At 34.1% G+C, this 13,234-nt stretch overlaps 1 protein-coding gene across 4 annotated transcripts in view; it reads right to left on the reverse strand.

The window, feature by feature from the left end:
* Window positions 1-13,234, reverse strand: part of EPS15 (epidermal growth factor receptor pathway substrate 15) — a 160,421-nt gene that overhangs the window by 39,550 nt on the left and 107,637 nt on the right. For 3 of the 4 annotated variants that reach the window (XM_057556973.1, XM_057556967.1, XM_057556979.1), the window contains exons 16-20: window positions 8,594-8,797; window positions 6,532-6,648; window positions 6,212-6,302; window positions 3,873-3,908; window positions 2,694-2,830 (exon numbers count right to left, since the gene is read on the reverse strand). In XM_057556973.1, coding sequence (XP_057412956.1) covers window positions 2,694-2,830; window positions 3,873-3,908; window positions 6,212-6,302; window positions 6,532-6,648; window positions 8,594-8,797 — 585 coding nt within the window. The remainder of the gene's footprint in view (window positions 1-2,693; window positions 2,831-3,872; window positions 3,909-6,211; window positions 6,303-6,531; window positions 6,649-8,593; window positions 8,798-13,234) is intronic. The other variant, XM_057556970.1, reaches the window with a different exon arrangement.

Consider the following 13,234-nt stretch of genomic DNA (forward strand, 5'->3'; position numbering starts at 1 on the left):
AGCCCATGAGGGAATAAGTGGCCACAAAACTCTTTATGTTATGTTCAGTTTGATAATTAGGCAATTTAGTACACAAAAGTAATTTTCATGACTAAAATACAGATGGTATAATTTTATAGAATTAATGTTCCAAAATCCTCCTACAAAGTCACCGAATTTATCACTGAAATTCTCTCTTCTGCATCAGCCATCCACTCCCTCATTTCACAGTATGACCTAGCACGTACACAGTAGCTACCATACACTAGCTAGAATAGTAGGAAATGGCACTTGTTTTTTTGGTTTGGTTTTTAAAATTATGTCCCTCTGAGAACAGAGACCATCCTTGAAGGAATAGGAAAGATTTGTGGGGAGAGATTCATGTCTGGAGGCATTAACAGAGGCCCGTTTGAAAAGAAGGAAGATGACAAAAAACAGGGGTTTGTAGCTAGGAAGAAATGAGTTTAAATTTTAGACTACAGTGGTGAAGACCTTAGATTTTGGTCAGGTAGACCACGGTCTGAATTTAGTTGTATCACTTACTCACTTACACTTAACCTCTCATTTATTGATCTTTATCTTTAAAATGAGGATGAAACATGAGCCTCATAGGATTACTGTGATGCTTAAATGAGGTAACACATGAAAAGAATTTAGCACCATGCCTGGAGCATAGAAGAGATTAGATAAAAGTAACTATTGTTATATTGCCACCAAACACTAAATTTGGTGTTTAGTTTAGTTTTGAATGGAGAAATTAAGAGCTGTCAGCAAGGGCATTTTTGCTTTCAAAATCTGGGGAGAAAAGGGAAAAAGGAAGTAGAATGAATGGTAGAAAAGTTTCACCAGGGAAGAGGAACAAAAGAAACTTGTTTATTTTTAAATGAGGAAGAGCTGCTTTGGCTTTCTTGCTCTTTAAACAATAAGAGTGGATAATGAGAGGCTAAAATAAGGTGAGAGGAAAAGAATTCAGGTTGCAGCCAATTTGAAAAAAATTTGGCAAATGGGCCCACACTGCAAACTAAGTGTTGTAGGAAAACAGAGTATCCAGTAGCCTGTGGAAACCACAAATATTTAGTTACAGAGGCATTTGCTTAGTTTTACATCAGTGGAAAAAACCAGTTGCTGGCCAAGTAGCTGAATACAGTACTGAATACTGTATTAGAATACAATAAGGAAGTAATTCAAGAACACCAAAGTCTATTATCTTTAAAAGAATCAATTACTCTTTTAAGTTTTCTTAATCTAAGAGTATTAAAAGACAAAATTTTTGCTTCACATGCCTGTCAATCAACTGTTCCTTTCTAGGTCTGGTTTACTTACAGATGTGAAATATCCTGCCTCAAAAAATAAGTCTTCAGATAAAAACTTTAAAACAAACCAAACAAACACGAAAAAAAGCAATTAAAAAGCCCTCTAAAACCATTCATAATTATTGAAATTGGGTGATAGATACATGGGAGTTAAAATATTTCATTATGTTACTCTATTTTGCATGTGTTTAAATATCCATAACATAAAGATTTTGTTTTCAAAGCCTCCAGATGATAAAGCACTTAGTTGTCTGAACTTCGTTAATTTTTCTGAGTTCCGGTGTCCTTACTATTAAAATAGGGACACCAACACCTACTTTGCAAGATTGATGTGGAGATTAGAAATTATGACTGTGAAGCACACAGAAGTACCGGGATCATAGTTCATGGTTATTAAATAGTAATTGTTGTTCTATGTATATGTTATCAAGAGAGTCTGACATTTAGTGGGAATTTATACTTCTTTACAAGAATAACACTCCAGATATGTCTATAAAATAACAGAAATGATTTTTTTTAAAAAAAATCAATGCTGTTCCTTTTAAATTGATTTCATTATTTCAATAATGCATACCAAACATTTTTAAAAAGCTTTACTGAACACTGGCTTATGGATTTTTAATCATTTATTTTTAATATCCCCAATGGGATAAAATTTGATCCTTTGAAGGGTGGACTTGATATTTGGATGACATGAGTTATTCTAGTCAATTCCAATGGGTGATCAAGGTGTGAAATACCAGTCTGAACCAAAAATGAGATGGGTTCGATGAGACTGAAATTTTTATATGGTCCATCAGAAGTAATCTACAAGAGGATTCTTTCATCACTGTGTATTTCAAGAAACTCATTTGCAGACAGAATCCAAAAGATCCACTGTATACCCATTCTCTTAAAGATAAAATATACTTGGCCAATTAGTTCTTCACTTGTAACGTATATGCCTGATATTGCCATGTGGAAGGAATAGGATTTACCAGGAAGGTGTCTGATTCTCATTCCCAAGAGTTAGTGGCAGTTTGGCAAGTAATTTTCTTGTCTAGAGTACTGAATTATTTATATCCTTCGGATTTGAAAGATGACTCAAATAGTGTATGACTTTATAGGTAAATTGTTTTTACCATTTTTTTTCTACATTTGTCTCTTTCCCTACTTCTTCTTTGACCATTAAACCGAAGTTAACATATATTTATTGACCACTTAACCACAGTACAGGCAGGGTATGTGTGCTAAATGTTTTATAAGATATAGTTCCTACCCTCAAGGAATTTACTATCTAGCAATGATTAATGGTCGTGTTATTTCACTAGTTTTCTGCTCAATAAACTGTCTGCTCTTAAAAAAAGAAACTCTTTCAGAACATCTGTTATCCATTTAACATTTTTTAACCCTCCTACTTACCGACGTATTACTGCTATTGCTGGCTGCACTGAAAGGGTCAGTACTTGAAGTGGCAAAAGGATCAGTAGAAGATTGCTTGAAGAAACAGTCGGATGCAAACGGATCTGAACCTTTGAAAGGATCACCTCCAAATGGATCTAAGAAAATACAACACAAATATGAGAGATTACAAAATTATTACTCTAAATTTCCTGTCACCAAAGGCAGGACAACTGACTTAATTAAAAGGCATTTTGAACTCCTGTAGAATCTAAGTTAGGTACTTTATATTTTGACTACTTATTTGGTCAGAAAAAAGTATAGGCAGTTGCATCTAGTTAAATAGCTTTAATTAACATTCTTTCCTACTTGTTCATCATTCATTCAAAGCAAATCAGTAATTCCAACACTTACCACACAAATGTTGCCTACATGCTAGGATTAAATAATTCCTCTAAACTGGTGATTTTAATTTTGGGGGGGGTGGACAGAATCACAGTTTCCTTTGTGGCTTTGATAAAAGACAGTCTTTCACCTAATAAACTTATTTTTTAATTAGCATATAATATCAAGTGATCCCATTTTGAGACCCTTATTCTATGCTATCATAACTAAAGAAACAACAAAAACTTCTAAATGTATTTCTCCCTCTGAGCTCAAGGGTAACAGCCAATAGTTTGGAACAGGTTTGGGAAGCATAACTAAATGGTACACAAGATTTGCTTTATTCTAATGCAAAAATCCCAGAGAAAGAATATCTTAAAAAGCTTAACACTTAGTAATTCTTTAAGATCTTTACTCTTCACCCATTCATTCAAATAGGCTTTAATCTTAGGAAAACAGAAGTTCTAAACCCTGTAGTAATGTAGATCATTTTGTTTATCTAATCCTTGGCTAATAAGGAGAAATCAGTGTAAATACTATTAAAAGCATCAAAGTACAAGCACACTAATATCTTTTTTTATAAAGTACAGCTAACAGTTTATTAAGCAAATTCACAAGTATCTACCACTTTTTCTCTGAAAATGCCAGGCACATACAACATCTTAGTGAGGGCTTGGGTCAATTTTAAAACTGAATCAAAAGGAAGTCCATTTCCTATAACTACCCAACTGTGAGATCTCATTCCTAAATATAACATGAGCTTATAATTAAGTAGAATCAAATTAAAGCTAAGAAGGACCTCAATAATATACTAACCAATTTTCCCAAAAGGATCATCCTTGAAAGGATCATCTGTGATAAAATAAATAAGCAGAAATCAAAATCACAATATTCACTGTTGTGGCACCATTACTTAAAGGGTAACTTTAAAACAAAAGCAAAGTTTCTTAAAGCAAAGTCTGTTTCATTAACTCTACCTCAAAGTAGATAAAACAATGAATGCCATCCACCTTTAGGAAATATTTCTAAAAAGTAATAAGTAAGGGCAGAACATCAATACACCTCATAAAAGAGGCAAATCCGAATTAGAGCCAACTATACTTACCTCTTGACCACAAGGTCAGATTACAGATGGAGGGGAAAAGACAGGCATGACAGCAAGAATTTTACTAATAAAATCTCTACTTTTCAATGGATTACTAGATAGGTATTACCATCAACACTTTAGAAACAAAGACACTAAGTTTCACTGAGGTAAAAAAAAAAAAAGTGCTTATAGAATTGAAGAGTCTAGAAATAAATCCTTACACATTTATTGTCATTTGACTTTTGACAAGAGTTCCAAGACAACTCAACGGGGTTAGAGAATTGTCTTTTCAACAAATGGTGCTGGGACACTGAATATCCACATGCAAAAGAATAAAGTTGGACCCCTATCTCACACCATATACAAAATTAACTCAAAATGGATCAAATACCTAAATATAACAGCTAAAACTATAAAGCTCTTAGCAGAAAAAGTAAACCTTCATGACTTTGGACCTTAGATATGAAATCAAAAGCACGAGTGAAAAAAAATTTTTAAATAGGTAAGTTAGACTTCATCAAAATTAAGACAACACTGAACACAAGAAAATAGTTGCAAAGCATATGCTTGATAAGGGATTTATATTCAGAATATGTAAAGAACTCTTACAAATCAACAATAAAAAGACAAACAACCCAATTCAAAAAAGGGTAAATGATCTGAATAAATGTTTCTCCAAAGAAGATCTATGGATGGCCAATAACCACAAAGAAAGATGTTCAACAATGTTAGTCATTAAGGAAATACAAATCAAACCCAAATAAGATACCATTTCACACTCACTACGATGGCTATAATCAAAAGGATAGACAGTGACAAGTGTTGGCAAAGACATGGAGAAACTGCAACCCACATACAATACTGGTGGGAATGTATAATGGTACAGACACTTTGGAAATCAGTTTGGCAGTTCCTCAAAGGATTAAATAGAGTACTATGATCTGATATATACCCCGGAGAAATGTAAACATATATCCACACAAAAACTTGTATATAAATGTTCAAAATAGCATTATTCAAAAGAGCCAAAATAGTGGAAACAACCCAAATGTCCATCAACCAATGAATAAGTAAAACGTGGTATATCCATCCAATGTAATAATATTCATTGATAAAAAGAAATGAAATATTGAAACACACTACAACATGAGTAACCCTTGAAAATATTAGGCTAAATGAAAGCCAGACATAAACATGTATTAATGTAATTCCATAAGTATGCACATCTACAGAGACAGAAAGTAGATTAGTGGTTGCATAGAGCTGGGGGATAGGGGAATGGGAAGTGACTTATAATGGGTATGGAGTTGCTCTATGGGGTGATAAAAAATGTTCCAAAATTAGATTTTAGTGAGGATTATACAACTCTGTGAATGTACTCAAACAATTTAATTGTATACTTTAAATGTTCAATTTATATATCTTTTAACACTTTATCAATAAAGAAGTTTTTTTAAAAAGAGTTCTAATTTCTAGGCTCATTTCTGCCATGACTCTAAATAAATTATTCCATTTATGTACCTCAGTTTCCCATCTTTAAAACTGATAAAAACTGACCTATCAGTTTCGCAAGGTGAGTCTGGAAATAAGTAAAAAGAAAGAAGAACATTGACACAAATGGTATTTAACGTAGTTTACAATGACATCAGACATTTTAATTTATTAAACTCATATTTCTTCAATAAGACTGTAGGCACCTTAAGGGCAGTGATCGGGCTACTAACTACTACAATTTCCACTCTTTTAAAAGCATGGTGTTGGCACTTTTGGTAAATAATTGCTGGTTGACTTAAGAGTGCCCAATCTCCTCTCTTTCTTTGGGCTCCTATTCTGAAGAAGAAACATACTCTTAATTAGGGGTCCCTGAGACATAAGCAAAGGCTTATTAGTTCCAGGACTTAGTTGCCTGAAGGGGACAAATACTAAAATCTGACTATATAAAACCTCACTCTCCCTTCTACTTTTGTTATAACGAGTAGGCTCTCAAAACTAAAGCCCAAATTCCTATACAGCTTCTGTATTAAAACCCTTTTTGGTAAATCTATAATATAAATATAAGAGTACTTACTGCCAACAAAAGGATCAGACTGGAAAAAATCCAAGTTTGAATCTGCAACTGGATTTGACAGTGAACTTGATTCTACATTAAATGGATCTTCCTAAAAATAAATTTAAATTAAAAAAAAAGTTTTAGACACCAAAGTTTTAAAAGGTAACATTTAAAAATAAAATAACATGTTTGAAAAATCAACTGATGGTAACATAACAAATATTTTTGTGGTCATAAAGTCCACTTAACACATTTTTCTCTTTCCTTAGCCTAAAATAGTGTACAGCCCATCTTGAGAAGACAGTGATAAAAACATTTACTTATAAAATTATTTTTACCTCTTTTGAACGTCTGTCACTATTAAATTCAGGACAAGCTTTTTCCTTAACAGCTGTAGTCACCACTTCGTTTTCATCAGTGACACCAGAAGGCGGTATTTCAGGACTACTTCTTGCCTACAAAATATTAATTCTTCATAGACTTACAATGTATTTTCTACTTGGCAGGGGAAACGGACAAAGAATAGTCAAATATTACTAAAAAATTTTAAAAGACAAGCAGAACATATTCAGTGAATGACTTCTCCCATAATCTTTCTTAAGAAAATGGTATTACCAAGCATCAAAGCCACTCAAGGCCAGAAAACTTCAGGTCTTTCTTAACTACTTCCCTTTGGTCATCCCCCAGCTATATTCCAAGTCTTGCTGAGTCTACCTCCTATCTCTTTCTTAAATCCTTCCTTTCTTCTCCATCTTCACTGTCACTATCATTCATTTACAGTATCATCATTTCTGGTCTGTGTTACTGTAGTAATAACCTTCCAACTGCCTTCTGCCTCCAAATTGGTGTCCTTCCCATCTACCTTCTTATGGTAGCCAAAGCAATAGATATAAAATGTGAATCTGATCGTGACTCTCTGGTTAAAAGTCCTTCAATGGCTTCCCATTGTTTTCTGGATCTAAATTTCTGATCTAAGAAGTGCAAAGGGCAATCTCCATTTCATACCACCCTATGTCTTTGAAGGATAACCTAGTAATCTGCATTTTGTGCTTAAAAAAATATTGTATAATATATCCAAGACTGCACTGTCTAAATAATATTAAGTCTGTTAATTTTACATCCTTAATATCTCTCAAATTTGTATTCTTCTCATCATCATCCCTCCTGTTACTGGTTAAGTCTAGGTTAAAACAATTCTCACACAGACCATTCCAACAGTCTCCTACCATATGGCTATGTGTCCAGTCCTACTCTTCAATCTATTATCCACTTTTTTTTTTTTTTGGCTGCAACGCATGGCTTACAGGATCTTAGTTCCCTGACCTGGACTTGAACCTGGGCCACGGCAGTGAAAGTGTCGAGTCCTAACCACTGGACCAACAGGGAATTCCCTATCCACATTTTTTAAAAGGTAAACTCAATCCTGTCACTTCTTGCTTAAAAATTCTTTAATAGCTACTCACTGTAGTAAGATGAATTCCCCAATGCTTCAAGATGAATCCAAATTTCTTACTCTCTGGTCCTTTCTGACCTAAAAGTGGTCATTTTTATCTAGGTACACATCATAATCACCCATGGGATTTGTTTTTAAAATATATGTACCTGGCTCCAACCCAGAAACTCTAGTTCAACAAGTTTGAAGTGGGGCACAGACATCTCTATCTTGATAAAAAGTACCAGAGGTAATGCAGGTAACCCCCTAGGAGAGAGCCTCATCTCCTACCAATACATTCCCCACCATCACAAAATATCCTCCAAAAACTTCTCATGATCCTGTGCAGCATGTTTTCTCCCATTTCATACCTATGCTAATGCTGTTTCCTCTGCTAGGAATGTACCACCTCCTCTGTTGCTTAACCCCTTCTCACTTCAATGGCCACTTGTAAAGCTTCCCTATGACATCTTCTCTGAGCCTCCTCCAAGCTGTCCTACCTGAATATCCTATGCTTACTTTATCACAGCCTTTTAACACAGTGTTACATGACTAGACTGTGTACAGCTTGAAGACGGGGTTAAAGGTCTTTTGTCTCTGTAGCTCTCATACATAACAGCAGCACTCTTGCATTAGCTGGTGTTCTCCAAAAAAACCAGTAAATAAATGTCCTCAATGTTATGAAATAAAGAATTACTTTCAGCTTTGGGCAAGAGTACTTAAAAACTATTTTTAAAAGTTACTATCTACAGAACTACTATTCTGAAAACATGCTCTATAACAATAGATCAGTTAAAATTATATTTTTACGCTAGTTAAAACTGTTATAACCCATTCTCCGCCTCTCAACTGTCTCAGATAAGGCAAGGCCACATATTTACATTAGGTATGATGTCAACAAAACTTCGATCTGAATCAATTTTTTTTTCTGAAGTTGATTATGAAATTTAAGGAACTATTAGACTCACTGGAGACTCCTGGTGTATGGACTCAGACTCTAGGTTGCTCTGGCCTTCAGTGTGCTCATTAAGATTGGCTGTTTCACTGCTGCTGGTGCTGAGACTGCAATAATCTGTAGCGCCATTCACAAGAATGCTGTGTGGACTACTGCACCAACTTAATTGATTATTATGGTTTTCCAGCTCTTTCATTTCCATCAGTTTCATTTGCATCTGTCAACACAAAGCAGAAATACAAAATAGAATTTATTAATAGAAAGACATGTAATGTAAAAATAATTATATGCTTAGACTTGGTCAAGGATAAATTTGCTTCCATTAAGGAATGCAGCATGACTTAGTAATCCATCCCAGCAAGTTCTCCTCTTGAAATTCCAATATATATGGATTTGCTTTTTGTACATCTTCTGACGCTCTAAGAATTTTAATTCAAATATCTGCAAATTGGCAGTCTTTTAGAATATAATTAGAAAAAAGGTCAGGGTACTAGGAAAAAGATAGCACAGTGGCAGAGGAAGAGAAGATTTTGTGATGAAGCTTTAGGAGAGATAAAGGAAGTTGAGGGAGAGTACACAAGACTTTGGAGCCATCCATACTCCTATTGGGAAGAAGAGAAGTGAAGACAAAGGTGAAATAAGCTAGTGTCCTATCCTCTGGCATTACTTATTAATGGGCTAGAGCCCTAGGAAGTAGTCTCTAAATCTAAGGTATGCCAAACAGGTTAAATAAAGGACGTTTTTTTTACCTCAGTACCCAAGTGACTTTATACACCTGGGACAACAGTGGGACAAAAAGTGGTATGCAATAAATTGTAATATATATAAAAAGAAAAATGTGGGGCACCAGAGGAAGGAAAAAATGCTTATTTATACCAACGTCTACAATAAAAGCAAATTTACATATACCTCAAAGAAACTGAGATAGCAGGATCAAAAAATGTTTCTAGTGAAAAGGAATAATAAATGGAATTTTACTGAATAGCACCCATTTTCACAAAAAAAATATATATTTTAATTATATTGGAGTCCTCTTTATTAGCATGTTGTATTTTTTGTTTTTAGCAAATATAAAAATTACCTATTGACATTTTGTAAATCAAGGCTCTGTTAACTAATCTTATTCCCCTAACATTCCCCATAAGGTTTTTAAGTTGCTCAATTTGGAATCTGTAATTTACCAAAGGTCTTTTCAGGGTCATAACCTGGGAAAAGAACATCTGGACTGGGAGACAGATGTAAATCTAGCTCTATCACCTTCTAGTTAGGTGATCTTAGTCAAAGTAACCTCTCCAAGCCTCCATTTCTTAATCCATAAAGGTAGTAAGAACTATCTCCATAGACGACTGTTAAGTGTAGCAAAAGATAGATTTGAAAGAACTCTGTAAAATGTAAAGGCCTATGTAAAAGATGGACAATGTGTGTAAAAGTGCCTGGCACACTGCATTTGTCACTATTATAGCAATTAAATTTTCCTGTTCCTTTTCCACTAATTCACTCTATTTTAAAAAAGTTAAAGACTTGAGCCTGAGGGTAGAGACCACAATTTTTGTTATCAACTTTGTATCTCCAACATCTAGCACAATGATGCATACTGTAAGTGCTTAATATACATTCACTGAAAAACACAACTATTATGCTTATAAATTTAAACAGTGGGCATCAGTAAGCATATATGTACATATCTACCAAACTGCATTGTATTTAGGATTTAAACTAACAATCCAAAAATACCACACATTTATTAATACACAGCATAGGCCTTGTATATTCCTAGTGTTACAGAGCAGTGGCTTATAAACTTACTTTTACTTTCATCCATAGAAAGAAATAGATTCCTTGACCCAGTAAATATATACGTTTGAACATGTCTCTCTGTGTGTATTTATATACATAAACACACATATATAGATGCATACATCATATATATAATTATACACACACACACGCACATACAGTGGTAAAACAAGTTCCACGAAGTAATACTTACCCTTACTGCGTGTAATGCATGCTGATATTCCCTGGTCTCCCTTATTTCATTTAAAAAATTTATCATGACCATTAAATCAATTTTAATGCCCACTACTACCTTGCAGTTTAAAATTTAAAACATTAATACTAAATAATACCCATCATACAGATGAAACAGTAGGGTTAAATACTTGCCTATCAGAAAGTTCTATTTAGGACAGTTTGTTCCTTATAGTTATTTCTGAGACAATCAATAGAATCATGAACACAACTAGGCTTTCCTGTGTCTGGTTCTCCCATGCACCTGTCACTAAGCCTTACTCTCTACGTAAACTTAGAGAATACGGAAGAAAAAAAAAAAAAAATCACACAACTAACACAAGCTCTTTGCAAATTGTGCAAGAAAAGTACAATAAACATTTAGAGTGCCAGAAATACTTGGATAAATAGTATATATTGTATAAGTAAGTTACATAGAGTTAAGGTCAAAGGTTCTTTGTTTTCTTGCAAATACAAGGTAAGAAGTAAAAATAAAAATTCAGCAAGTCAGAAAATTTTTCTTTAGTTATTTCTTTTCCCAGAAAAGCTATAGTTAAGCTTTCGAGAGCAACTTCTTTTTTATAGGCCCTCTGTGGAAAGACATATAGTCACTGAGTCAAGTGTAACAGTTTGGTATGTTTATTCTTAAGGTTTGGAGATCAGACACAAGGATCTAATTCCTTTCACAGATACCAAATATATTCTGGCACACTTGGTAGTACAGCCTGCTGAAACTATTTTCCATGCTCAAAAACACTGTTTTATTTTCTCTCTGATAATTTATAATATCCGGAGTCCTTTCTATTTTTCTCATTTATGCTCCTTCCTTTGAAAGAAATCCTCTTTCAAAAAAGTCAAAGAAAAGAAAATGAAAAGACAAGCCAGAGAGTGGGAGAAACTATTTGCAATTCAACTAACTATCTGATAAAGGACTTATCTCCAGAATACATATATATTTTTTAAAACTCTTATAATTTAATAATAATAAGAACCCATTTTTTAAAAATGGGCAAGAGTTAAACAGATGTTTCATCCAAAAGGATATACAAATGGCTAATAAGCACATGAAAAGATGATCAACATCTCTAGTCATAAGAGAACTACAAATTAAAAACTATGAAGTACCACTTTACATCTACAGGAATGACTATAATCAAAAAGACAATTAAGTGTTGGTAAGAATGTGGAGAAACTGGAACCCTCATACACTGCTAGGGGGAGCATAAAATGGTACAGCCACTTTGGAAAAGTCTGGCAATTTAAAGTTTAAAAAAAAAAAGTTTAATATAACTTTACAATAGAAACAACTTTCATATCCAAGAGGAATGAAGACATATGTCCACACAAAGAATTGTATGCAAATACAAAATTCAAAGCAGCATTATTTGTAATAGTCAACAAGTGGAAAGGATCCAAATGCCCATTAATTGATGAATGGATAAACAAAATACCTTATACAATGGACTATAATGTTGTTACATGCTACAACATGGATGAGCCTCAAAAACATTATGCTAAGTGAAAGAAACCACATGAGAAAGACCACACAGTGCTTGATTTTCTCTATATGAAATGTTCAGAAAAGGCAAATTTATAGAAGCAAAACATAGATTAGTAGTTACCTAGGGGTAAGAGTGGGGACTGACTATAAATGGGCACAAGGATCTTTTGGGAGTGATGGAAATGTTCTAAAACTGGACTGGGATGTTTGAGCAACTCTAAAATTTACTGAAAATCATTGAATTGGATCCTTAAAACTGATTAATTTTCTTTTTTGGATCTTACACAGAACTCTGGGTTCAAAAATCAGTACTTGGACTTTGCATTTTAGCCCAGCAGGGCCACCCAAGTGACATTTCCGGGGAACAGAATGAACTTCCAGTAAATCAGCAAACTTCCACCACAAATGGAAATATTCAATTGAATATTTATAAGAAATAAAAAATTGAAGGTATACTGAAAAGAGAATGGTTTTTTATTGTTGAAATGCCTAATGCTTCAAGCTAACAGTTTAAACTAAACATCAGGATGTTGTTGGGTGGGGAGAGTAACGAACATTTTATGAGTGACTGTGCAATCGTGTTTGTTATTACTGAAGGAAAAAAGAAAAGGAAACACCGCCCAGTGCACCGTGTTCATTTCGATTTCCAATGACAGAGACTGTCGTGGTGTTTGGTGGCAGAGTAGAAAGAGCACTGAAAAAACTGGTTAATTTTATGGTCTATAAATTATACTTTAAACAACAGTTTTTTAAAAAACTCAAAGAAAACTATTTTAAAGACTGTCCATTTATCTGGTACCATTCCCACTAGGATGACTTTCTTTTGGGTTTCCTACCTGTTTATTGAGTACCTACACTGGGACAAGAACTGTGCTAAATGTTAGGATAAAAATGTATGTTTCTAGACCAAAAAGCTCCATCTACTGAGGGAGATAGACACATAAACAAATGTGCAGGGGGAAATGTTATGATTGCTATAACAGAAGTACAATGTCCAATAAAGGCAGGGTTCAGAAAATGCCACAAAGAAATAAGAGGTTAAGCTATGTCTTGCAAGATGAGTGAGCAGGTATTCACCTGCCAGACAAGAGGGGGGAGGGAAGCATATCAAGGGGAAGGACTTCATTATGTATAATAATTAAC

The sequence above is a fragment of the Balaenoptera acutorostrata genome, chromosome 1 (assembly GCF_949987535.1).
Source record: "Balaenoptera acutorostrata chromosome 1, mBalAcu1.1, whole genome shotgun sequence".
Taxonomy (NCBI): domain Eukaryota; kingdom Metazoa; phylum Chordata; class Mammalia; order Artiodactyla; family Balaenopteridae; genus Balaenoptera; species Balaenoptera acutorostrata.